Raw genomic sequence first — 27,538 nt, forward strand, 5'->3', positions numbered from 1 at the left:
ATTGTGTGCATTGATTGATTCTTGAAAAAAAAGTTGAACCATGAAACTGAACCATGTAAAACCGCTGTTAACACATGTATGAAAAGTAATGACACCGATGTAGAATGAACGTGCTAATGTACCAATAACATTTACATTTGTTTGTTATGTTATTGTTAACAAGTATAGCTATTAAGAGTGTGTCGTGGGAAACGACCACCTTGTAGGTTGCTAAATTATCAAGTTGTGTATTACAGCAGTACGTCGTAGTTCATTGTGATTTGCGGGTTAGTGCAAGCGGACATTTTGATATGTTGTGTATTAAAGTTTAGAGTATCACACGTTTTTTTTTTTTTTATTGTGAAAAGCACTAACTACAAACTATGGCCATCGCATAAATGTAGTTGGGTTATGTACCTCAAACTGCTTATGTACAGTACTTTAGTAAATGTCCGTAGCTACTTTTCAATATTGACAGAAACATGACGGAGCATTATCAGTGTTCACTGCAGCAGAGCATCTCAGAAACACTGAAAATGAAGGTAATCTGAAAGTAGTTTTAATGAGAATGAACAGGTCTGTGCCCAGTCGGCTCATTTAAAGGTATGGTTTGGGGAAATGGCAATATTACGTCACAGTCCATCGGCAAAGTGCAGCACTGCACGCACACAGCCAGGATGTAACAACGACAAGACTATGACGGTGATTTATGTTGACTCATTTTTAGTTGGTAAGTGCCAGTCAATTAGTATAAACAGAAGCCTATGGGTAACAATATAAATATACTCATACAAAGATAATGTGCTACATTGGAATCAATATTTAAAAAAAAAAAAACCTTTAAATGATTAGAAAGCAACAAGTCAAAGGAAAAATGCTTTTTGTTTGTTTTACTGTTAACACGTAAAGGAACATTTGGAATAACACTCATGCACTTAAGAGTAAATCCAGCAAATGTGAAAAACACCCTGCAGGTGTATTCAACAAATGCTTACATTTTTCTCTGATGCTCCTATAGCTCTTAAGAACATTGCAGCAGGAATAGAACATCCCTTGTGGATATGTGATTGTCTCTCTCACCTGTTTCCATTACACCAGCATGACAAGAAACTCTTCAGAGTTTCGTGGCTAGACTTCAAATACGATGCTATACATTTGCTGTGCTATTTCTCCACTGTGATTCCGGTCTGCCCGTCTCCTTCAGCTCAACATATGGGGTTCCATCAACTAAGTGAATCCAATAATAGGTAGAGGCAGACCGGGGGAAAGCAAGGATGATAATCAACCCCGTGGATGTGTCTTTTCTTCCCGCTCGAGACCAGAGGAAAAATCCAGAGCTTAATTGTTGAGGGGACCTGAAGTTCCACAGCGTCTGCATTGAGAAGCAGCTTTAATTAGATATGGTTTGAGGCTATTATCTCAGTAGGGGTCAAATCTTTTGCCATCCGAGGCATACCCCCAAACAGAATAATGTACAGGACCTGTGTTAAATGTGCAGAGCCGAGAATTGTCTGATCTATGCGAGCAATCTCTTGAGTATTTTTGATTGATTTGCAGGCGGAAGTGCCTCAAACAAGCTTTTCCTGTGTGATAATCTCCTTTTAGCGACAAAAGCAGTAATTAGGAGGAGGGGCCATGCTGCTTTCAACAGTAATTGTGTAGTAATCAATCATCAATCTGCAGGAGCTCTTCCACAAACGCTCCTGTTTTGGTGCTATTTTTGACCCGAGACAACAAATAAGGTTGCCTCAAGCTGTGGAGATACAAAATAGAAAAAATATACCAGAAAAATACTTCCATTTGATTTTTACCCACACTGGGTGTCTGTCATCATTTCTCATCTAACATGACTGTGCAGCTTTATCGTATCGGTTGTTATGGTTAAACGCTGCTTGTTGCTAAATAAATAATAAATAAACAGCTGTAATGTTTTTTTGATTGAGGTTCTGACAATCTCATATGTCCTTCTTTGGAGCTTCCATATTTTGACCCAATGTTGTACCTCTTTGAGTCACTGGTTTGGAGTTGCTGCTTTGCACATCCATCACATGGCTTCACATAATATGCCAAGCATGGAGGAGAGCCTGTTTGTGCCTCAGCATCCAGTGGGACTCGTGATAAGACCTAATCTGTGCGGGGAGAAAATCATAGTTCATGTCTTTCATGATAAGATTGTTTGTATAAAATACTAAAAATCAATATTGTATTGGCAAAATAAGATTACAGAGACATTTTTGGGAGGATTTGGTACATTTGTGGGGGGGAATAAAAGGACAAATCCATCAAAGCTGAGGCGGTTTTCCCTGCTCTGCTTCTGATTGTAGAGATTATAAATGACGATGGAAAATTACAGCAGATTGTCTGAAGTGATTGACTAATCTTCCTCGAGGATGACCTCAAGTGCTACCCGAGCTGATTCAGAGAGGAGGACACATGCATCTAGTGTCCTACATTGGTCTGATTAGATTAATAAATCAATCCCATTCCCGACCGTCCATTGGGCTATTTTTATAAAATGGGTTACAGAAGATCATCAAAGTATTTCTGATCATTGACTAACGGATGCTTGACACGCGCTGGTGCAAGAAGTGCAAACCACATAATGGTGATGATGGAAGATCGTGTTTTGTTGTGGAAAAAAAGGACGAGTTGAGGGAATAAAATGTACAGCTCTTTCAAATTTAGCTGCTACAAAATAAGAACTCATTTGCATATATTCCAATTTAGTTCACAGTGTTACACATCAGCTGCCTCATGGTGTGTGACAAGAACAAGCCCGGACCCTAACCTCTTTCTTGTATTCAGCTGTCAGTGACACAGTCTGTGTGTTGAGCAGATTTACAAACGTGTTTCTGTGGGGATGAGATAGTTTAATTAATGGTTCGTATAAGGGTTTCTTTAGGCTGACAGTATGGTATGTTTACATTTAAAATTTGTGAAAAAAACCTAGGCTTGAAAAGAAAAGGCAACTGCATTTGACAAACAATCACAATCACTTATTTTGCAACCAGGCATGTTGCAGACATTTTGCTTTTGTATCACTTAAAGATATTTTCTTACCATGATTGAGTCCAACATGATCTCAAATTTGAACTCATTGTAAATATCCTCCTCTTCCTGTTGCGCACATCTTCCACTTACAAATCTTTAGGGGGACAGACACCTCTTTTAGGAGCAATGGGTATTTTACCCTTTGCTGACAATTTATATATGAGAGGAGTAATCAATTACTGAAGAAAAAAACCATTAAGTAAATAATTATCTTTCACACGCAATCAACAGATTACTCAACAATGGTAAAACCAATCAAAAGCATTGATCATTTTAACATGAGAGTCTTCTGTTTTTCTCTGTGCTGCAATCAGGGTTTAACTATTTTAAGCTATCGGAATTGTTGGATCGTTTGGTCATTCTCAATCCAATGTAATAATAAGAGGCAAGTTAACCAATTAGCTGAGATTTTGACTAGAAATAGTATGATGTTTGTTTTAAAGAATAATTGTTTGTTTTTTTCATTCAAAAATATATGTTTTAAGAAATACTTGGTTTTGAAGTTTTAAGGGCATTCAGACTGAAGAAAACTAGACAGTTATGCATGAGATTGTGTCTTCACACACTCCACTGTTTTCTTAGAAGTTAATTGCTTTTTCTAAATGCACGTCAGACACTTTGTCAGGAGTTGTGGGGAGAACTTTTGTTTCAATGAGTATATCTCTGAAATACAGCAATTAAAAAATTCTAGCTTGTGCTGGCTGGCTGTTGGCCAGTCCAAACTAATAGCCATATTTTTGCTCTGCAAATATGTGAATAGCCTTTTCCTCCTAATGAGGGCCAGAATGCATGGAGGGTGACCTGTGTTGCTCTTCACTTATTATAAAGGCACGGAGGCCTGCGGAAGATGTAGCTAATGTTCACCTGGCAATTATGATGGCCTGCTGATGGGGAAATCTTTCCCTGTCTGTCCCCCTCCAGAGGATTGAACCGCAGCGCCTCGCAGACAACACTTGGAGGCACATCAACGTTTTACTGCGCTGACATGTAATCACTCATTTGGAAACGGTTATGTCAGGCCTTAGTGCCATTCTTAGAAGCTACCATTTGTACAGTACAGCACACCGGGCTCAGACTGGTCATGGAATATCATGGGATGAACCACAGGGAGCTGCAGGATAATAGGAGAGGTAGACTTAGCCTGGAATAGAGTGACTCGACAGCATATTGATCCCTATGAGCTCAGACAATGGATCCATAAACGGTTGGGAAAAAAATCAACAAGCTGCAGTAGACATTTATGTGTATTTTGGCATATAAAAGATCAGCAGATGCCACATGACATGACAGCAGAGTGTAAATATGTATGAAGTATATCCACATGACATTGTGTATGATGCAAGTAATTGTATGGGTGACCTGATTCAGAAATAACTGATGGGGTGAAAATTATCCAAATTCACCCTAAAACTGCTCTGTAGCTTATACACCTTGTTTAAAACTGACTGCCAAAATATTTTTATTAAATTTACTTTTGAATTTTAAAGCAGTGATTAGTGTCTTTGTGATTGGTTTGTAATTGTGCCTTTAACAGGGAGACATGCTTAACCAAATAACATCACAATGTAATGGAGAAAGAGAATTATAAAAGGGTGTGGAGAAACTGAGTGAAAGAGGTGGTGGTATGTTGCTCATCCTGCCTCGTGTGTCTGAGAGACAGCGTGTGAGCCTGGGTAACTATGGTGTGGGTGTATTCCTCCGTGGCCATGATCTCGGTAATACGACGAGTATTATTCTGCAATGTATCCTGGTTGCAGCTCTTTGTCCCCCCTGAGATTTGATACAGTTTGAGTGTCAGCAACATTCCTGCAAAACTTGTTACTCTGTTAAGATATTTTTGTATGTGTCATTCCGTAAAGAGGGTGCAGTCACCCATGGGATGAAAGCGGGGTCATCATCAGAGGCTGTTAGCACAGGTGTCCAAGAAAGACAGGTGGTAGAGTAAGGGGCATTTGTAAATGTCAACCACAGATGGAAAGACTGTACTTTAAATGATTTGGAGAAGATAAAAGGGTAATAATAGAAATATATACGTTCAGAATTACTAAACTAGGATGCATCAAAGCAGTGACATTGGCAACATGGAGATAAAGGTTTAAATACATTATTTTGCACATCCACCACATTGCTTTATTATTTTTATTATAACACTTTTTATAATCATCATATTTGGAAATGCAACACATGGTCAGATGCCTGTTAATTGTCTTGTTGAAAGCTAAATGTGGTGTCCAGTGTGATAAGTTTAAAAATAATCATGAAATATTGGCTGCAGTTTCACATATTTGATCACTTGGAAAAAAACTGTCAAATCAGGCGTATCCTTTCCCTCCTCCTCCAAATTATCTGTCTTTTTACTGTAGTACCACTAGGCAACAGTGAGTGCATCACTGGAAACGTGGAAGTGCGCAGGAGCCGCTCACAACTCGACGGGAAAGAAGGATCTAAGCAGCCAAAGGAGCATCTGGTGGATATCTACCGCTGAACCATGAGAATCCAGTCGACATTTAACTGAAAGGAGGGAAAAGGTGCCCGAAAAGAACCTGGCAAACAGCGTAGATGCGCGCAGCCAAAAATGACGACAGTGGGACAGTGATTTTCTTCCTCCATCTCGTCATTTTGTACACTCATATGCTTGGATGCAATTCATCTCCTATGTTTACAGATCACAAAGGAACGACTGGAAACCAAACAATTTCCAACACAGACGCAAGTGCGCACAGAGACGTTTCATCCTGGGAACAGTTTTCAGAGAATAATTACGCAGAGATATTGCTGTTTTATGAGCCGTTTAAGGGTTTTGAACTTTCACGTGAAAACTTACTCTGTGAGTACAGTTTTGATCAGGTCAATATAGACCCAACGTTCACGGGCGATGAGTAATTCACGACGCAGCAACTGATAAACCTGTAAAAACCTGGACTGCGACTGGCGCGTTTGGATACCTTATCCCGTGCGTCGCCTATTCTTTTTTGCATATGGCTTCTTTTTTCGGGGTTTGTAAACTACTCATATATTATTGATATTTCATGGCTGTAGAGTGTAGCAACAGTAGCGTGTGTCGAAAAAGGACGGTGCAAGACTAACCGGGGAGAAAACAGCGCACTTTTATCGTCTTATTTCCAAAGAGGAGACATTGCGCACGGGCATTAACGACTGCAGCAACTAGCCTACAACCCAGACTTTTTTTTATATCATTGAATCCTTTGTTGTTTCTTTCGCTGCTGTCATCGTAGTATGTCTGCACTTCGAAAGAAATTTGGGGACGACTATCAGGTAGTGACCACCTCATCTAGCGGGTCTGGATTCAATCAGCCTCCCCCAGAGAAAAAGAGGAAGAGGCAGCGGTTCGTGGACAAGAACGGGCGATGTAACGTTCAGCATGGGAACCTGGGTGGTGAAACCAGCAGATACCTCTCAGACTTATTCACAACACTAGTAGATCTGAAATGGCGCTGGAATCTATTTATTTTCATCCTCACCTACACAGTCGCTTGGCTCTTCATGGCCTCTATGTGGTGGTGCATCGCTTACATCCGAGGAGACCTCAACAGAGCCCACAATGACAAGTACACTCCATGTGTGGCCAATGTCTATAACTTTCCCTCAGCCTTTCTCTTCTTCATAGAGACCGAGGCCACTATAGGATATGGCTACAGATACATCACAGACAAATGTCCCGAGGGGATCATTCTCTTTCTTTTCCAGTCGATCCTGGGATCGATCGTCGATGCCTTCTTGATTGGCTGCATGTTTATCAAGATGTCTCAGCCCAAAAAAAGGGCCGAGACTTTGATGTTTAGTGAACATGCAGCGATTTCTATGCGAGATGGAAAACTAACTCTCATGTTCAGGGTCGGCAACCTGCGTAACAGCCATATGGTCTCGGCACAGATCCGCTGCAAATTGCTGAAAGTAAGTCATGCTACTTTTAGTTGTTAGGCAGCGAATCTAGTTCTATTCCCTTTGTTTGTCATGGCCCAGTCCATGTTTTTTATTTTTAGAAAACAGATGCTTAAAGGCCTACACACTGGCATTTCAACCTACTCTAACAGGAAGTCATGTTGCATTTATTAGACTAAGCTTCAAGGACCACAATGATATAAAAATATACACCATTAGCTAGACTTGATCACAGCACAGAAGACCACTTATTCCTTTTACAATTTATATATTTTGCATAACTAATTGCAGAATATAATCCATTAAATGTGCCAAAATGTCTTAATGTCGCTTCACCGGATCTTGAGAAGAACAATTTGTTCATACAATTATTTTAAACTGTTTAAAAGTGACAGTGCGTTTCAATCTGGTGTAACTGGCTGTTGTCCCTAGAAAAATATCATTTATGGATTTCCCTGCTGTCCAACACCTGGTCATTAAAAAGTCTGTCTCCTTTTATTTTTAATGCTCTACACAAATTCACCAATTGTCATGCTTTTATAAGAAGTCATATTAGGGAATGAAATGTAAGCTCTTACAAAGTTCAAGGTAAGATTTACCAAATACTGTAGCCATTTTAACAAATTGTTAATTTATTTTTTCATAAAAAGCAATAACATGTTTTTGTAGATTGCGTCCTGACAGCTGCTGAGTATGAGGCTATATAATCCAACAGTGTCAAGAAATAACTCAAATCAGTGGATTTTTTTCAGTTAAAATCTGTAAAATATGACACATTTTAGGTCCCAGTAGTACATCACATAACATGCTGATGGATATTCTTGCTATATAGATGCCTCTTTAGATGTCATTTGAAAGAAAGTATTGCATTTCTCTGTTCGGTTGAGGCAGAAGATTGGTTCCTCCTATAAAACGTGAAAAGCTCCAACAAAGGCTCTTGATGTGCTGTAGATAAGTCTTTCCCCTTCCTTCCCCCACCAAACATCTCTGTCTCTGTCTCTTCCTGTACGCTTCCTTAGTCTCGCCAGACGCCCGAGGGCGAGTTTCTTCCGCTGGATCAGTTGGAGCTGGACGTGGGTTTCAGCACTGGGGCAGACCAGCTCTTCCTCGTCTCACCACTCACGATCTGCCATGTGATTGACACCAAAAGCCCCTTCTACGACCTCTCCCAGAGGTCCATGCAAACGGAGCAGTTTGAAATTGTGGTGATACTAGAAGGAATAGTAGAGACTACAGGTGAGTAGCCGAGAACAGGAATTTTAATTACTGGCCTGCTGTTGGAAATGTGAGCTTGTTATCCTGCATGTTGTGGCTGCAGGCTCAATGCACAATTGCTGAAGATATTGTTAAGGTGCTTCAAAATCTATTCTTGCAACACATCTCATGAATAATATTGAGCTCCATCATAGGTGTTAAAAGCTGACATCCAAAGACTTGATATGGACCCCTTTAATGCATTTTATTGATTTGTGTTTCTGTGGCAAGGTTGTAATAGCAGTGTTAGCATAATCCATCATAGATAATTGTTTACAATCTATACAGTGAATCACCTTCTGGGTTTTCTGAAAAGAAAGCTAAGTTTTAAGTAAAAAATGAGCCATTGAACACTTTTAAACTCCAGCAGGGTCAGTTAAAGGTTATATATATTTTATTTTTCTCATTCGAAACAAATTCCATTCCTACGCCTCTGTGCCGGTACAGCACTTACATTGTGGAGGGTATTCTCAGAGGGAATACTAATTTGCTTTCTAAGGTTCCTTTGGAATTAGGGAATTCCATTTCTACTGGATGAGTTATGCCTTGAGTAAAATTCTCCACTGTGGTCATTTTGAATTTAACCGTTTATTTGACACAGCTGATGTAGTGTGAGAGCCCCACAAGTGTCATAAAGTGAGCAGAGGAGTCGTTCTGATAGGTTGATTAAGAGAAAAAACAGCATATGGAGATGTGACAGGGAGGCTGACACTGCATTAGAAAAGCTAATCAGTTCCTAATAGATCATTTAGTGTGGTTTTATTAAAGTCTCTCTGCAGCTTAAAGTATCTGACACCCAGATTGTTCAGTTTACGACAGGCATCAGTTATGTTTCTCTGATACGACTTGGCGTATTCTTAAGCATGCATATGTTGACGATAGTTACAATTTACAGTATCAATGCATTCTGGGCATAGCGTTAGATGAGGTCATTTCCACAACATTTGGCTGATCCCCGTTCAACAATTTCATTAATTCAAGTCATTCCCAGTAAGCATGTTTTTTATGAGAGTAATTAAGAGTCATCATAATTATAAGAAGGTATTAATATTATTACAGTGACTGTCACAGATGAGTCACAGTATCATATGTAAGAGTCAAAATCCCAGTTTTAATTACACTGGTGGCGTTCCATGTTGTGGGATTGTTATGCTCACAGTTTTACTTTACAGAGATCTCTGCTCCGAGGCTGATGTAGAAACAATCTGTGTTTAAAAATGTATGTACAGTGAAAGTCTAAATCCTGAGACCCTTTCATTTCTGGCCAATGTAACTCTGTTTCCATGGCAACCTCTCCTTGAGTATTCAGGATTGCAGCACTGCACCTAAACTTAGGTTGCTCATTCCTATGGTATAGGAATCACAACACAATTTCAGTAATAAAACAGGCCAACATGAGATGCTGAACATGAAATGAAATTGCTTTGTTGACAACATCGCCTGGTATTAAGGGGGATCTCTTTTGAAATGTGAAAAGCACGCGGAGGCGTTACTGTACCATGAAGTGCTCGCTAGAACAGGTGTTACCGAACAGAAAGGAAAAGATGAAGTATTTATAAGGCTTGGCGTTTACTAGTGAAGAAGCTGCCCACATCTAGATTGTTGTTGTTTATTATATGTATGGAAAGTTAAAATACTCTTCTCTTCAGATTTAAAACTCCACGGTCATGTGCTATTTTTCCTTCCTACTAAATAATAACAGGCAGAACATTTTACATAGTAACTTCTTTTTCCTTGAGGTGGCTTCATAATATTTTGAACTGACTGATTTTTTCGTCATGCACAAAAAGTGATTAGTGTGTCTGTTGGTACGTAGGAGCTAACGATCGTTGAATTTTTGCTGTTACCTCTGACAACCTCTTCATTGCATAAAAAAGGCATGAGCTCTTCCTTATTCCTTTTGAATAGGAGCCCAAGGTATTTCTGATCACCACCACAGTATGATGCACCTTCCAAATGAGACAATGAGGCAGTTTTTGTTCTGCTGGAGTAATGCCAGTTGTGGCTTTGTGGGATTGAGCTCGGTTTTCGAACGTGGCTGTGGGAAGATGTTGTGATGCTCAGGAGGAATTGGCTTTACATCACATTGCAATTAATATACTGTACATGTAGCCTGACTAAGAGCCCTGCAAAACATGATAAATCTAAGAAAAAAATCACAAACAAGAAGCTTGTAATAACACGTTTTGGTTGAGTTAACAGCAGTAATAGGGATAATGTCAGACACAATAACAATAAATACAAAAGTAGCAAAAAACATCACTCCCCAAGAAGTATCTTTATACAGTTACTTCAGTGTCGTGGGCTGACAAGCAAAAGTGTATGTCAGGCGTGTAAATCCCAGCACAATAAGACCAAGCAGAGTTACTCCTGCTTTATTTGTGCATTGCAGGCATGACAGGTGGTGGATAATAAAAGATGATTTTAACACTGCTAGTGAATTACAATCAATAACTGCAGTTTCACTAAGTCTTTGTGTTTAGAGCTAATACCAATTGATGATATAACATTTGTACAAGAAAACAAAATGTGTAAAAAAAATGAGTACCAAATTCATTCTACATCTGGTTCTGTTTTCTTTGATTGTGTTTTTGAGATATTTATGATAAACACATGTGCATTACAAGGCATCTAAATCCATTGACTTTAAGACTACGTAAGTGTAAACCTGCTAGTTCATGTCAGGGTTTTTAGGACTCATTCATGCAGCACTGTCAAACCAAAATTAGGCTCAGCATATGCATCAAATATTGTGCAACGAGCGAGGGTCTGGGAAAATAACCACAGAACCCGCGGTGGTTGTGAACACATCAAACGTGTCGTATTGATTAATTATTCTGCACATCAACAGGCGTGTCCAAACTTCTCGCTCCGCTCATAAATGCCTCAAAACTGTCCGTTCCTGACAGTCTTTCGTTCGGTGTCTCTGTCCCAAACACCGGGTTACCAGGGTAACGGCTGCTTGCGTAATTGTTTTATAAACATGGCTTTTCTTCCTGTGACATGTCAAAATGACTGTTTTATCATTAATGTGTGAATAATAATTCACACGCAAACTGGTCGATAATGACAGTGGTCATTTTTACCGTACCACTCCACAGCTTAATGATGACCTGCCTTTGATTATGTCAATTCAAAAACTACAACAAATCTTTAAAATAATTTAGAAATTAAGGAAAGTGTCCCATTAATACCAGTCATACTGTTCAACCCTGCAAAGGCTTAAAAACCAAGCCGGAGGCAATCTTATCATCAGTGGAGCGGATTCTTGAGAACCCAAACTAAACTGTAGCTGCTTCAAACAGATGTTTAGGTTCCTGTATTCAAGAAAATAATCGGTGTAGCACAACTGAAATTCATCTCTTTTTCAAGTCGACTTTTTACATAATGCAGTTACACCACAACACTCCAATCAGAATTATGCAGCTCTGTGTGGTAAAGATCGAATGTGTATTTATATAATTTAATACCAGGCAGAGGAGAGAAATAATAACCAACAAAACAAGCGGATGATTTATTTCATGGGGAAGTAATTTCTATTAGAGAAGAAAGAGGTCGGACAGCACATTAGTCTATTCCTGAAATCTGTGATAATGTTGGGGATCCAACATGGTTGCAGATTTTCACAAGCTTTGCAAAGCGTTTTTAAATTTACTCATTAGCTACGAAAAACAATAATTCATGAGCGTAAACTGTATAACCAGCATAAATCTCAATTTTTTTCAGAGCAATGTGACTTTCATGCAAATCTTTGTATCATTACACTTCATGTTAATGCAGAAATGCAGCAGATATGTTTTCTCTTCTCAGTTTGACTTTACTTCAGTCTTTTGGTGACTCAGCACATTTACAATGAAAGCATATACCAAACTTACTAATAATTCCCCATGTTTGTAAATTATTTAGCACTGGATGCATGTTGTAAACGAAACACAGCGTGATAGTTTCATTCTTGATTTGATGGTGAGGCAAATTATGGCAAAAGAAACAAGTGATCCGTCTGCAATAAAGTCTTCTGTTGTTTCTGATTGTTTTGAAAGATTTCTGTCAGCCCCCGCTTTTTCATATACTGCTACAATGCTTTCCTATAATTCACTGTTATGGAATAAATAATAGAATATCCCAGCTCACAGCTCATTTTAAATGAGTGTGGGTGGCAGGGGGTTAGTTACGTATAGACTGGATCAACTGGTAATGTTTATTCATGTGTGCAAAAATGCAGTACAGTATGTGACTGGAGAGAACTGATTTGGATAATGAAATGCTTACCTGTGTACTCAATATTCAAAACTTTGCATCTGCATCTTTTTAATGAAGTCTGTGTTATCACCTGTGTGATATTAAAGTTTTAAGAAAAGAGGCAGACAGAATTATATTTTGAATTCATATGTATAGAGATTAGATTATGATACAAATATATTCATACTTAATAAAAAAGGCATTAGGGAGACTATTGCTACATACTAGTTGAGATCAATAAAAGTAATTAAGTGACCTAACAACAACTTTGTTATAGATACACTTCAATCATCACATTTAGAGTAATACTTGCTTTGATGCAGACTCTGTCTAGTAGTGAAGCCAGCCAGCATAATTAATTGGAAACATCTCTTTTTCGTGATTAGCAACGCAGCCAATGTCATGGCCCGATCTGTGTTTAATCATTGGCAACAGTAATTTAAATGAAAATTGAGAGCTTTCTGATGCGCCCGAGGCCTAATAGTTTCAATCATACGAGTATGAGGCCGTAACCCTGGACGTCTTGGGTCTCCTTACACCCGAGCCCCAGAGATCAAGCAAACACCGGCACAGGTGAACCTGTGATATGAGCCATGGCTGTGACTTCCTCTGGATAAACTGCCCATGATTCACTCTGAGTCATTACACCAACAGTACTCGTCTCTTGCTGGTGTCGCACTCCCTGTCGCAGCCCTGCAGGTCAAAGGGTTAAAGTGGTTTCAGTCGGGAAGTCAACGCTGAGAGCGGGAGTTTCCAATTAACTCTAATGTGCTCAGGGTGAGAACTCAGGGGAGAAGTGGCTGTCCCGGCTGAGCCCCACCTGTGTAGCGATAAGCCACGTGTTGGATGTCTTGTTGAAATGTATTTCATGCTTTTGGTTCATTTGCCTTCATCAACAATACATTGGCCACTACTTGCCTTGAATATGTCAGGAAGGCAAATATGGCTAATGTTTGCAGTGTCACGAAGAGGTGAAGTGATACATAAGTGTGGACCTGAGTACAGTATTATGCTAATACAATTTTCTGTTAATCTTCGACGTAAACTACGTCATATCTAAATATCATAGCTGTTTATAATACTTGGTCCATTCCCGGTATATTGGCATTGCTTGATCAACTAATTACTCTCTGCACAACGGCAGCTCGATTAAGCTCGCATGCTGTATCGAATAACACTGAAATTGCTTTACAAATTTTAGATAAACAAACAAGTGTAATCCAGAAATGCATCTGTTAGATTTACCTCTTATTTCTACTGTAATTGCACTGGGGATGAACTCCTCATAATGGGCAATGCAGCGAACCGTCTATGACATCGTGGATTCATTATCCCTTTTAGATGAACTATGCTGGCTTCCCAAGGGGGAGCACAGTAATTGTGTCTTTAGGGATTTGTCAAGTCTGTGTTGGATGGGAATAAATCACTGGCACAGGAGGTGTTGTGGCAGACCTGGGATGAACTGTTTTGACGAAAGCACCAGAAATGCATTTACCGACAATGACTCGTGATGCCGAGAAGAGTTAGAAAAGATAGACTGCATCTCGGTTTCTTTCATCTCAGTTGCTATTGTGAGAAGGAAACTTGTTCATTAATTAACAACAAACAATGTAGACCTCCTTGTCTAGATGGAGGATGGACCTTTTGGGCTAAGTGTTACATGTCCATAATCAAGATAATATTGTGGCTCCACTAGGGTAAGAGGTTGTTTGGAAGGTTGTGATGCACTTGCAGTGTTCGTCAATGGCAGCATTGATTGGTTGGGCTGTGACTGTCCCTGAAGTGCAGGTGAATCAATCCTGCAGCCTAAACAAGGAGCCACATCAAAGCCACACGAACATGTTGTTTTTAGGCTTGTCTTCTCCTAAGACCCTTGTCTGGGAATCGTTTCTTTCCACTCAGACATGCTTTTGACTGGAATAATTGTATCTAAGCTCAAGTGAATAACTTGAGAAAACAATAGGGATGGCTCTTACTGGCGAGGTACTCCTCTTAAACACCACCTAAGTCTTAGATCTCTTAAGGCTTCAAAATCCCTCTTTTGGGCCCCCCCTCTCTGCTGTAACTCCTCTTCATGACTTAATAGCCGAGATCAATTTGAGATTACAGCTCTCTCTCACTCTCACGTCTGTTTTAAGAAAAGGAAATGTTTTTCTGATCATTTCTGCATTCTATACATAATAAAGAGTAAACCATTCACAGACCCATTTGATTTTGACACCTCCTCAGTAGGATTCCTCCTATGTGACCTATAGTGGTTGTTTTGCCTAAAGGAAATCCATCAAATGCCGTTTTGCTTGATTGGTTCCCTTTACGGCAGTATTGAGATTGCTTTCACTTGGTAATATGTGCTCTCCTGGCTGTGTAAATGGCCTACAGCCATATGTTCCTCTAGCCTGCCTGACACCCCACCTTGTGTGGAGATGGTTGGCAAACCCTGCTCCTATTTCCTTTCCTTCCTTCCCTTTCCAACAGCCTCCACATTCAAGCAATTGCCTCAGCATCCAGGCTCTCCCCTCCCCCACAGCAGCGCACTTCCCCTGCCTTTCCCTCAATCAGCTTCCTCCTTGTTGTCATTGCTCAGCCGGTGCTGAATGCGTGGAATAAACATCAGAGCTGCAAACAACTGGAGGCCACCTTCACAAATTGATCACACATGAAAACGGTATTTAACGGAGGGAGGGGACTTTTCTCTCTTCTTTGAAAAGTCAAACTGTGAAAAGCAGGTCACTGAATGCTTGTGTGTTTCTCGATTTCTTTACCACTTGATGGTGGTCACCATAGAAACAGATAATCAGACAGAACTTGTGTCCACAAAAGCAGTATCTTTTTCAAGATTTTTAAAATGTTTATCTCTTACAGGTACAGTCTGTTCTCTCCTCTGCAACATTATAATAATAATAACTAGAGACAGTTTAACTTATCCTCTCTTCAGTTAGCTTAACCTCCCCCCCAGCATCTTTATATTCTTTATTTTTTTATATATTTTTTGTTTAAGCTTCCCACTACTGCATTCAGCACTAATCCTTATAAAAAATACAAAGGGGAGTTTTGCTTCCTGCTTTACAAAATGTAGAGCTGGATAATTGTCTCGAATTAATTGCTGCTCCTAACAACCCAGCAATGCAGCAAAGGTTTTTCGTGGACAGCCTTGGCCGCAGCGAGTGCCCGACAATGAGAGCAGGAGGAATCTTGGACGGTTTTGTGTGGCGTAGCTCTGTGTGTGAAGCGTCCAGATTCTCATGCTTGTTTTTGCTAGCATTTCTCTCATACATAACACTTGAGCAGTTTCCACAGCCGTGATAGACTGTCAGGGGACTTTGCTGTCAGCACTGCACTGGTGAGTGAGTGTGTGTGTAACCATTATGGTGACTTGGTGAAAAAGAGAGGGAGGTTATTTTTGATTTTGTCACTGAATGAGAGTTTTGCTAAAAACATTTTGACCTTCATCTTTGTTGTCTTCTGACTCTCATTCATCATCTCAGTTCATCTAGAGAATACATCTTCATTTTCACCATCATAAGTGCCATTACTGACACTGAAAATGTAGATTGAGACTCTGCCTAAATGCTTTGACAGATCTGCAATAAATAGATCTCTGCTCTCAGGTCGGGCCCTTGAGTTTTCACTCTCCTCTGTGTATGAAGTGCAGATCTGCTGCTGAGAATTTGACTGAGCCAGGCACCAAACGGATGTGATCCTTCTACAACCTGCATGAGCTTCTTTTAGACAAGGGTCTGTGAATAACACTTTGGCTGTTTTTTTAGCTTCTATCAAACAACACTGGCAGGCTGCCTCCCAGTTTACAGTAATTCCTTATTCCAGCCCCCAAAGAACCCATTTTATCTTTGCTGTCACTCTGCTGACTGCACGGCTGCTTCACTTTGTTGGACCAGAGAGGCAGCCCGCTCTGTGTTATCAAGGGAGTGCATTTATATAGAGTCTCAAGCTGGGATGGCTTTCGGGTATCTAAATCTCTAAGTTTATTCTTGACACTTTCTGCGACTTTGCCTCCACCCCAATCCCTAATGGAATTAGCTGGGAGTGAAATATTGCTCAATACTGTACAGTTCAGATACCTGTAATCTCCAGACAGACTATCTCAGTCATTTCCCAAGTCCACTTCCTTTTTGTTAAAATTAAATTTGTTTTTCATATTTGGTTTATGCCTGGAGAAGAAAACATGATTGTTGCTGAGATGGCAGAAACAAATCTCACCATGTGAGATACATGGATGCAGAAAATGTTGCTCTGATTCTCTGTTACTTGCCACGGAAATATACCTTTAAGGCGATGCTTTTTTTTTTTACATCCGTCTTGAATTTGTGGATTCAGCAGAGGATTATTCTAATGCCGCTCATGCTGTCACATGGATATTTCATACAGTTTGAAAGTAGTAAACTGCCTGGTGAAATTCAGCGATGAAGGACTTCTGAAGGGATTTCACACTTGTGGGATTAAGATTTGCATTGGCCAGTCAGAGAAGATCACACAACCCTCAACCTTTATACTGAAGACATAGCTTTTTTGAAAAATGTGATTGAGATGTCACTGAACAGCGCTCGACAGAACACATTATTAGCAATTTTGCAATATTTAATTTATTTTTGTGTTGCCTTTACATATTGTTGCATTAATACTGTAGATTGAATTTCTGGTGTCTTTATCCATGGTACTTTTTTGATTTGATGGTAGGGAAATACAGTTACTTTATAAAAATATAAAATTGATCAACACGCCAATAAACACATTTTCTTCCTCTTTCTGACTGTGTTATAATATCATAAATAATAACATGTTAATACAAAATGGGAATCGCTAAACAATCTTAAAGCATACACAGCCTTCATTTTGAAGAGGTCTGTAACATTACAATAAATGAATCCATCATTACATATGTGTTTTTGTTTGATATTCAAGTCACTCTTACTTATAACATATCAGTTGTTGTTTTTGAATATTTCAGAGCAGTGCAACACACTGTAAGCTACATTTACTTATTTACACTGTCCTTTAGTTGTTAAAACAGTTGGGTTATTGTATCTCCATCAGACGCAGAGATACTTAAGTATTCAGTCAGTGTGTTTCTGGCCCCTTGGGAAATGTAAGTCCACAGCTTACTGTCTTTATTTAGCTTTGTTAAGGTCTGAAGATCTCCTGCAACTCTTGAGAAGAAATATCTATTTCTTTAGCTGCTAAATGTTCCACTATGTTCACAAACTAGTCGCTGACTGTGTGTCGGCTGTTCAGCGCTGGGCAGGTTGTGTACTGTAGGTTTTTACAGAGCTTTTTCGCTCCTGCTGGTGCTTGAAATGACGCTGATGAGAGTGAATCAGAACAGGGAAGTTGCTGGCTATCAAACCAAAAAAAGATCTCAAGGATAACCTGGTTTCAGGTTAGAGATACAGGCCCTCAAAATGTCTGCGAAAGTCCCTTCTGCAAGTCATTTTTTAAAACTGTGAGTTTATTTGACCATGAAACCAAATATAATGTTGGTAAAATACACTACTAGATAATGTTAGAGGGTGATACAGAATCCCATTGTGCATCACTTTATTGAGTAGGGCCACTCCATTGAGGATTTGAAATGTATTGGTATCGGCTTATAGTGAGTCACAGAGGGGAACAGATAACCATTTACTGAAATTAGAAGTCTAATGGATCTTACAAATATCAATCCTAATGGGCTGAATGAGGAATTGTCTTTTCGATTCTACTGATGTTTTCCCCTCCTGGTTTCTTCTGTCCTCATATTAACCCGAGTACAGCTAGTGTCTGTTGTAAAGGACTGAAGAATAAATAATTGTGCCTATGTGTTAATTTGCTTTTTAATCTTTGGTGAGGGGTGCAATAAAAGCTGATTTCATTCTTTAATTATTTGGACAAATCTTTCCCCTTTTTATTTTAATTTGTTTGGTTTTAGTTGCCATTATATAATAAAGGCAGTTAAACTGATAGCTGAAACAGACAAAACACTTTTTCACATACACTGAATAATTAAATGCATCCACTTATTTTTCATATTATTAATGTTAATTCTGTACACAAGTTGACAAACATTATGACTTAGTTCCGGGCAGTATATTGCTGTGATTTAGTAATTTGCTATAAAACTGGATACAGGCAATTGAGGAGGAACATAGTGGTTAAAGACGCAGACAATGGTGCTGCAGCGCTTCAGGTCTATTTTGGGAAAACATGTCACAAACGGAAAAAAGAACATAATAGATCTAATGTGAATATAGTTGTTTCCTATTGAGTATGAAAGAAGTGAGTACGTAAAAGTAGTCTGACGCTGTGTGAGTGCTTGTTTGTTTTCACTTTTCGACATACGTTAACTGATGTAACGGACACCTCTAACTGGCTGTGAAAACAGTGCACATCACGTCCAAGGTGTTTCCTTCTCACCGCTGCGATGTCCTACAGTGAAATGTTCCCAGCGGCAAGCATCAGCAGAGATCAGATGAACAGTTTTTTTTGCTTTGCTTTGCTTTGCTTTGCTTTGCTTTGCTTTGCTTTGCGTGTGTGTGTGTGTTTATGAGTCAATGCTGATATGATACCGAATGCGGTGCCATAAAGATGGACACAGATATAAAACAATAAACAGTTAGAGTGATGGATGACCGAGGAAGAGAAAATCATTCTGTGCTTTAATAAAGATTACTTTGTAATATAAGCTCCTGCCTTCACTGATGAGAAGTGTATAATATACCTCTTGTGTTGTAAAAGGTCATGTTTCAGAGACTGTAAAACCATTTTGCTCTGACACTGGAGCCATATGGAGGATTTGACCCTGCCCTGAATGGAAAATCAATTTGGAGCAGTTGCGATGTTGTAATCCAGGAGAGAGACTTTTGTTTTGTGTTGTCACTGATAGTTTGACCAAACTCAGCAGTGAACAGGTTTATGGCTGTCGCATACACACATTCCTACAGTTTTGTTTCCATAGAAACACTGATTCTCAGGCATGTATTTTCAAGTTACATAAGCCTTTACCACCAGCAATACGAAATACACTCCGCTGTGTTTATCCTATTTTCACTGGATTCCTATTTTTAGGAATACATTCAGTAACTGGGGAAAATTGAAAAATCTGGTTTTAATGATTTATACTCATACTATTTTTAGCTGTTTAACTGTAATTTGATATTGGGGGATCTGCCTGTTTTTCTCCACATAATGTGTCAGTTTCCATAACGATACGAACTGTGTCGTGTCCTGAAAGAAAGTCGAGGCACTGAGTTAATTCCCCTTACTCTGTCTGCTTTACAGCGTGCGATATGAAAGTGGATGTTGCAGAACAGCTGGTCTTTATCAACACAATTCTACATATGTGTTGCAATCATGTCTGCAATTATGAAACAACTCAGGCATCAGTCCTTGAATAATTTATGGAAATTAAATGCATTAAAGGCCATGATTAAGTCTAGTGCCATTGTTAGTTTTTGAAGAAGGGAATAGTTAATTAGACTAGCCACATGAGTGAGATTGTTTTCTACATTTTGTGTGCAGGGTTGAGTCGAGGTGGGGAACAGGCTGAGAAGGGATTCAGCCCCTGGCCAGCAGGGTTCATGTTTTTCCAAAGATAACTCCTACAACATCTGCAGGAACATTGGAGCATTATTAATAGATGTGATATGAAGCCATTTGAGTAACCTTTTGCCTCAGACACAATTTAATTTCACTTGTTCCAACATTTTTCCTTAGCATGCCGCAGGGAAGTTTCTACTCATGTCCTCGTCTCGTGTTTACTGTATCGATGTCCAGTTAACAGCGCAGCATCGACCACTTTTCACAGAGCCGCTACGGCTGACTTCTGATGTCAATTAAGAAGCTCTTACAAAACCAAAACAGAGAGCATTTAACACCACAGTTTCCTCAGAAAGCCTGTTGATAATCAAAATGGTGACTATGTTGTTGCTGGAGGCGGTTTTAAAAGACTCACAATGCAGAAAAAAGATTCCCATTCAACTTAACTCTCCTCGCTTTGGCCCTAAAGTTCTCATTAGCTTTGCCCGCTTCACTGCAGCACTCTTCCATATGCCTAAAGGCTCCGGGACTCAGAAGCGACAGTGCAGAAGTAACACTTGAATACCCCAAACGCATTTGATGTTCAGTCTCTTGCCCATCTGTGATTGTGTACAGAGCTGTTATCAGTGAATTATTTTATGACCTTGGGAATCGGGCAGAATCACAGATGCCTCCAGTTTCGATGATGACATCCTGGCAATCAGCAGCGGTGTCTCACTGTGAACTAATGCTACGTCTTAGTTTGGAGCCAACTGTCGCTGCTAGAACAATATTAAGCTGGTAATTAAAACATGTGATAATAACCTACTGCCGTCGCTGATTTCCTAATGGATTTCAACAAGTCTTAACATGAGTGCCCCCAGCCATTCCTCTGTGCTAAAATAAGGGTTTTTTTTTGGACTGATATAACCAATTTAGTGTTTTGTTTCAGATGTAAACCTAATTATAGATTTTTCAGCAGAGTATTAACTATGCCAAGATGAATGGGGCTTTGCTGTGTGTGGTGTAGTATAATATAATGCAGAGCTATGATAGCGGCTGCTGAATAGTGGTGATGAGTAATCACTAATAAGCATCCAATAACATAAAAAAAAAAATGTTGATTACTAATTCAAAACTCCTGATTTTGCTAATTGCATCAATTTGTTTCCGAGGACGCAAGGGGAGTTTTTATGCAGAGATTTAATTCAGAGTCCCCTGTGAACATTTGCTCTAAGTGTATCATATTCTGCTATTGTGTGTTTAATTTGCAGAGCTTAATAATCACTAAATAGGATTGTCCTCTTTTAATTAGTATTCTTCAAAAGACACAATCTAACAAGTCAGTCTCCTTTTGGCTTTTCTCTAGCTGAAAAGTGTTATGTAACAGATACTTCATGTTACTTTTGTGTTTTGGATTAAATTGGATATCTTTCCTTGTGTCAGAAGTCTCCAAAGAAACTTCAATGCCAGCTAGACCTCCTGAAGCTTTCGCCTGTAGCCATTCCTCCTGTGGGTTTCAGCAATTTGATTATCTTAATCCTGCTATCCAAGGTTAAGGTGTGGATTGAACTGTTAAATACCCCAAAAGGTTGTGGAGAAGATCTGGGTTTTTTACTGGATGCTCTTTTGTCATGATCCTTGTTTTTCTGTCTGTTTCCTGTTTTATTTTGAAATGTTTTCCCTCTGTTGTGTCATGTGTAGTTTTACTTCCTGTCTTTTGGTTTTCCTTCCTTCCTTGATTGTTGTCAGTTCTTTTTTGTCTGTCTCCAGGTCCAGTCTGTGAGCCTTAAAAAAACAAGTTTTGAGCTCTGTTTTTTGAATGTTAACCTCTCCTCCAAGCGAGTGTTTTTTGGTTGTATTTTTATCCTCCCTTGGGAGCGTTTTCTGTTACCAATACATTTCTTTGAGAAGCGCATTTGAGTCCTCCCTGTCCGGGTTAAGTTCATTACAGAACAAACTGACCAAAGATGGACCCAGCAGCTGAGCTACTTAAGGTGAAATACAGATTACTTTGCCTAAAGAATTGGTCTCGATATGCCTCAAGTAAAGAGGAGAGGCAGTGTATCTTGGCCATGGCGCACCAAGAAGTGACGTCAAGGCCCTGGTTAAGGGGCTCATTTCCGGATTGGAAAATACTTTATAGGTGATTCCCGGGCTGCTAGCTCCAGGCATGCTAGCCCTCGGGCCGTTCCCAACGAAGCTCCTCTGGTGGACCCCTTTTTGGGATCCCGCCTGGCCTTTGGTGGCCCGCGGAGCGTTCAACAGGCTCAAAAGGGACGCAAGGCCAGGCTTGCAGCTAAGCCTCCACTTGCCAAGGCCCCTGCAGCCAAGTCTCTTGCAGTCAAGTCTCCTGCAGCCAAGCCCCCTGCAGCCAAGCCCCCTGCAGCCAAGCCCCCTGCAGCCAAGCCCCCCGCAGCCACGCTTCCGGCTCAAGTTTTGGCCCTAGCAGCCGCGTTCCCGGCTGCAGTTCCGGCCCTAGCAGCCATGTTTCCAGGCCAAGCCCTGGCCGCTATGCTCCCAGCTGCAGTCCGGCCCACTCCAGCTACTCCTGTTCGGTCGGCGGCCCGGCCGACTCCAGCCCTGCCTTTCCTGTTGGCGGCCCGGCCGACTCAAGCCCCTGCTGTCCTGTCGGCGGCCCGGCCGACTCAAGCCCCTGCTGTCCTGTCGGCGGCCCGGCCGACTCAAGCCCCTGCTGTCCTGTCGGCGGCCCGGCCGACTCCAGCCCCTGCTGTCCTGTCGGCGGCCCGGCCGACTCCAGCCCCTGCTGTCCTGTCGGCGGCCTGGCCGACTCCGGCCTGGCCTGTCCTGTCGACTCCGGCCTCTCCGGCCGTGCCGACACCGGCCTTGCCTTTCCTCTTGGCTCCGGTCTCGCCTGTCCGGTCGACTCCGGCCTCGACTCCAGCCTTGCCTGTCCAGTTGACTCCGGCCTTGACTCTGGCCTCGGCCCCAGCTTCGACTCCAGCCTTGCATGTCCAGTCGACCTCACGCTCGCCTGTCCAGTCAACCCAAGCTTCTCCTATCAAGTCGACTCCAGCATCACCTCTATCCTCACCCGTCGAGTCGACTCCAGCCTCGCCTCCAGCCTCGCCTGTCCAGTCGACCCCAGCTCCGCTTGTCCAGTTGGGGGTCCCACTGACACCTATTCCGTCAGGGGTCCCGCCAACATCTGTTCTTGTTCTGTTGGGGGACCCGCCGTCACCTGTTCTGCCGGGGTCCCGCCAACTCCTCATCCCGTCAAGTCGCTGGTCCCTCCGACACCTGTTCCGTTGGTGGTCCCACCGATCCATGTCCCTTTCCAGTCGGGGGCCCGGCCGAACCATGTCCATGTCCAGTCGGGGCCCGGCTGACCCATGTCCCTGTCCTGTCGGGGGTCCCGCCGACTCAAGTTCATGTCCCGTTAACTCAAGCTCATGTCCTGCCAACACCTGCACCGGCTCCGTTGGGGGTCCTGCCGTCACCTGTTCCGATGGGGGTCCCGCCAATCCATGTCCCTGTCCAGTCGGGGGCTCCGCCGACTGAAGCTCATGTCCCGCCGACTCTAGTTCATGCCCCGTCAGTGGTGCTGCCGGCCCCTGCACCTGCATCTTCCGGGGTCCTGCTGACACCATTACCACCCGGGTTCCCGCCAAAGCCATGTCCTCCCTCTTCCGGGGTCCCGCTGACACCATTACCAGCCGGGTTCCCGCCAAAGCCATGTCCTGCCTCTTCCGGGGCCCCGCTGACACCATTACCACCCGGGTTCCCGCCAAAGCCATGTCCTGCCTCTTCGGGGGTCCCGCTGATGCCAGTACCAACTGGGGTCCCGCCGACAACAGCTCATGTCCCGTCGGGGGTCCCGCCGACTGGTGCTCCTGTCTCCTCGGTGGCCCTGCCGCCTCCTGCTGCTCCAGGTGCTCCTTACTTTCCTCCTCGCTGTCTTCCAGGCCGCCCTTCGGAGCTGTCTCGCCGCCTTCCAGGCCGCCCTCCGGGGCTGTCTCGCCACCTTCAGGGCCGTCCTCCGGAAGTTTCTCGCTGCCCTCCGGAGCTATTCCGCCGTCTTCCAGGCTGTCCTCCGGAGCTGTCTCGCCACCTTCCAGGCCGTCCTCCGGAAGTTTCTCGCTGCCCTCCGGAGCTATTCCGCTGTCTTCCAGGCCGCCCTCCGGAGCTGTCTCGCTGCCTTCCAGGCCGCCCTCCGGAGCTGTCTCGCCACCTTCCAGGCCGTCCTCCGGAACTGTCTCGCAGCCCTCCGGAGCTATTCCACTATCCTCCAGGTCGTCCTCCGGAGTTCCCTCGCCGTGGCCTCCGCCCATGTCTCCGGCTTCCGGAGTTCCCTTACCACAAGCCCTTTCCATGCTCTGTCTCATGCTCTGCCTTGCCCGTGGGCCGTCCGCCCGAGACACCCTCCTCGTCCTCTGCCTTGCCTCCAGGTCGTCCTCCAGAGTTCCCTCGCCATGGTCTGCGCCCTTGCCTCCGCCCATGTCTCCGTCCTCCGGAGTTCCCTCCCCGTGGTCTACACCCATGTCTCCGCCCCCCTCGGTTACCCAGCCAAAAGTCCTGTCCATGCTCTGTCTCATCCTCTGCCTTGCCCCCGGGGCGTCCGCCCGAGACACCGTTCTCGTCCTCTACCTTGCCCCCGGGGCGCCCGCCTGCCTGAATCCCTCCTCCGGACCCCCTCCACCCACCCTGCTGAACTTTTGTGACTTTGTTTTGGGGCGTCTGGAATCCGCCCCTTGAGAGGGGGGTTCTGTCATGATCCTTGTTTTCTGTCTGTTTCCTGTTTTATTTTGAAATGTTTTCCCTCTGTTGTGTCATGTGTAGTTTTACTTCCTGTCTTTTGGTTTTCCTTCCTTCCTTGATTGTTTCATTGTTGTCACCTGTTGCCCTGTGTTTCTGCCTCCCGTCCCCAGCTGTGGCTTGTGTTGTGATTAGTGTCTTTGTATTTAGTCCTGCTTCACCTTGTGTTCTCGGTCAGTTCGTTGTCGTCTTTCATGTATCAAGTCAAGCGTTTTTCATGTCTTGGATTTCTCTATCGTCTTTCATGTGTTCAAGTCAAGTGTTTTTCATGTGCTGGATTATCATCTTCATGTGTTCAAGTCAAGTGTTTTTCATGCCCTGGACTTTACCTTACTTTGGATTTTTGTAAAACAGCTTTGGAATAAAGCTCGCCTTTTGTTTGTACCCATACCTGCCTCCCTTGTTGCTGCACTTGGGTCCTATTTCCCCAAACCCTGACATCTTTCCGTTGTTCCTGCTGTCTTGGGTCATTATCGGACAGTTTTTTATGCATTAATGGGGAACCTCAGGTCACAAAATAGGAACAAAACATACATGGATATGAAATGTGCAGCTGCATTGGCAGTTTCTTATGAACAGTAATACAAAATAATAATCTCTTATTATTTTTAATATGAAAAAACAAATGTTGTGAAACGCACACAGCAAATAACTTAATTACTTTTCAGGTTAAGCTGGAAATTGCTGATAAACGTGATGTTTTAGGTAGCTGGCTTTGTAATGCATTCAGTACTTATTGATTGAGGCACTTTAGTTTGCAAAATTGTTTGCTTTGTGATGTGAAAATGACAAGAATCCTGGTGAATACCATGCTGTTGATTCTTATGGAACGGTGCCAAGCATGTAATTAAATCAAAGCTGTTGTTGACCGGAGTCATCATGAAACGTTTCATCTAAAAATATTCCTCTCTACTGTGTTTGGCTGTGGCAGAGTGACATTTACCTCGCATAATAAATGTTGTTTTCCTGTTTTTGACAGGTATGACCTGCCAAGCGAGGACATCTTACACCGAGGACGAGGTTCTGTGGGGACACCGCTTCTACCCTGTTATCTCCTTGGAGGAAGGCTTCTTTAAGGTGGACTACTCTCAGTTCCACGCCACATTCGAAGTGCCCACCCCTCCGTACAGCGTAAAGGAGCAGGAAGAGGCTCTGCTCCTCTCCTCGCCCCTCATTGCTCCGTCCCTGTGCAACAGCGGGGAGAAGAACAGCTCTCTGGACTGCCTGGAGACCCTGGAGGACAATGACAGCACCACCAAGCTGCCCACCAAGCTCCAGAAGATGTCAGGGCGAGACGGCCTGCCCAAGAAGCTACTAAGGATGAGCTCCACCACCTCAGAGATGACTTACAGCTTTGGAGACCTGCCCATGAAGCTGCAGCGAATCAGCTCTGTTCCCGGTGTCTCTGATGATAAGCTGGGCGGTAAGGCCTCCAAGATCACAGAGCCCATGAGTAAGTCAGTGGCAGACTTACCCCCCAAGCTGCAGCGACTGGCTGGGGGAGGAGGGGGCAGGATGGACGGACACCTGCCGCCCAAACTCCGAAAGATGAATTCTGATCGCTTTACATAGAGCAGGCAACATATTTTAACTTATGCCATCCCCCTTTATTTCCCAACCCAAAGTCCTTGTACTATCTCTAATTTATTAATGGACAATATTCTTATATTAAAAGAATTGTAGAACATGTGCACAAATACCTTATATAAAGTAGGGTGATGGAATTGAGCACATTTGTCCCTGGATGTAAGTGTACATGCTATGACGAAAGACCTCTGATATTTTTTTTAGGATGATGTACAATTAGCACAATCTGGCATGTAAGAAACAACGCATGTAGAACAGAATCTCAATAATTTCTGGCATGACATTTATTGATATATTATTTTACAAAAACAATTTCATTTGTGAATTTACTGACAGTGGAGAAATTGCACAAAGCCATATGATTTACGACATGGAAAACCTACATTACATGGTTCTAATTTGTGGTGACGGAAGGCACATACATTTGTTTTGAGTTGATTGCTTTTGTTGTTTAATGTAAAATTGTGGCAACGTTATGTTGATTGCATGCTCCTCTTATTGACTTAGCTATACAAAGGTAATAGACAAAGATGTTTAGCCTTAATTATATTACCTTGTTTCCATTTCCATGTTTGTTCACAGCTGGATTTTTGCTATTTCTTATATAGACAATTTTACCATGTGCAATTTTATGACTTTATTAGTTGATCAAATCCAGAATATGTTGCTAGATGATGTATTTAACATTTGAAAATGCATTATTGGCATCATATGACCTGTCTGAACTAGGCACGATGCTACGCAATTTCCACTTGCTTATTAAAGTAACACTTAAGTTGAAAGAGTCAATACTTTTTCTTGATAAGCACAAAGCAATCCGTTTTTAATTCCCTGTGATAATAGAACACATTTATGGGAAATTTGTCATGAATTAATTGCTTAGGACAGTTGTTCAGTACATCATTACTTTTATTATACAACAAAATGATTTTAATTTTCAGTAGGCCTGTGTGGTCATTTAAGACACTCCATTAGATTTTCAACTTAGGTGTTACTGGTTAGATTTAGAGTTGGGCCCATAAGGAAATCATAACCTTTATCTTAAGGGCCCATCATTTCCCTCCTCTGTGATGAAAGCAATAATATTATAATGACTATAATCTTTATATAGCCACAGGGTCTACCACAGCCCCATATTCATACTGTTTACTGAATCCATGCCATGAAATCTGGTTTTCTCTAAATGCATCAAAGACATTGTATGATACCCAATATCTTCAGGAATAAAGATCTAACCTAA

The 27,538-nt window shown here is 42.0% G+C and overlaps 1 protein-coding gene across 1 annotated transcript; it reads left to right on the forward strand.

The window, feature by feature from the left end:
* The first annotated feature begins 5,421 nt into the window (after positions 1-5,421).
* Positions 5,422-27,538, forward strand: kcnj3a (potassium inwardly rectifying channel subfamily J member 3a). Its single transcript, XM_063888694.1, has 3 exons — positions 5,422-6,945; positions 7,953-8,169; positions 25,691-27,538. Exons 1-3 carry the CDS (start codon positions 6,268-6,270, stop codon positions 26,281-26,283), a joined length of 1,488 nt encoding a protein of 495 aa, XP_063744764.1. The 5' UTR covers positions 5,422-6,267; the 3' UTR covers positions 26,284-27,538.

This window comes from Eleginops maclovinus, chromosome 7 (genome assembly GCF_036324505.1).
Source record: "Eleginops maclovinus isolate JMC-PN-2008 ecotype Puerto Natales chromosome 7, JC_Emac_rtc_rv5, whole genome shotgun sequence".
Lineage (NCBI taxonomy): Eukaryota > Metazoa > Chordata > Actinopteri > Perciformes > Eleginopidae > Eleginops > Eleginops maclovinus.

Coding starts and splice junctions, on each gene's coding strand:
- kcnj3a (XM_063888694.1), top strand. CDS start 6,268: ATGTCTGCACTTCGAAAGAAATTTGGGGACGACTATCAGGTAGTGACC. Junction 6,946..7,952: donor TCCGCTGCAAATTGCTGAAA/GTAAGTCATGCT, acceptor ACGCTTCCTTAG/TCTCGCCAGACGCCCGAGGG. Junction 8,170..25,690: donor AGGAATAGTAGAGACTACAG/GTGAGTAGCCGA, acceptor TGTTTTTGACAG/GTATGACCTGCCAAGCGAGG.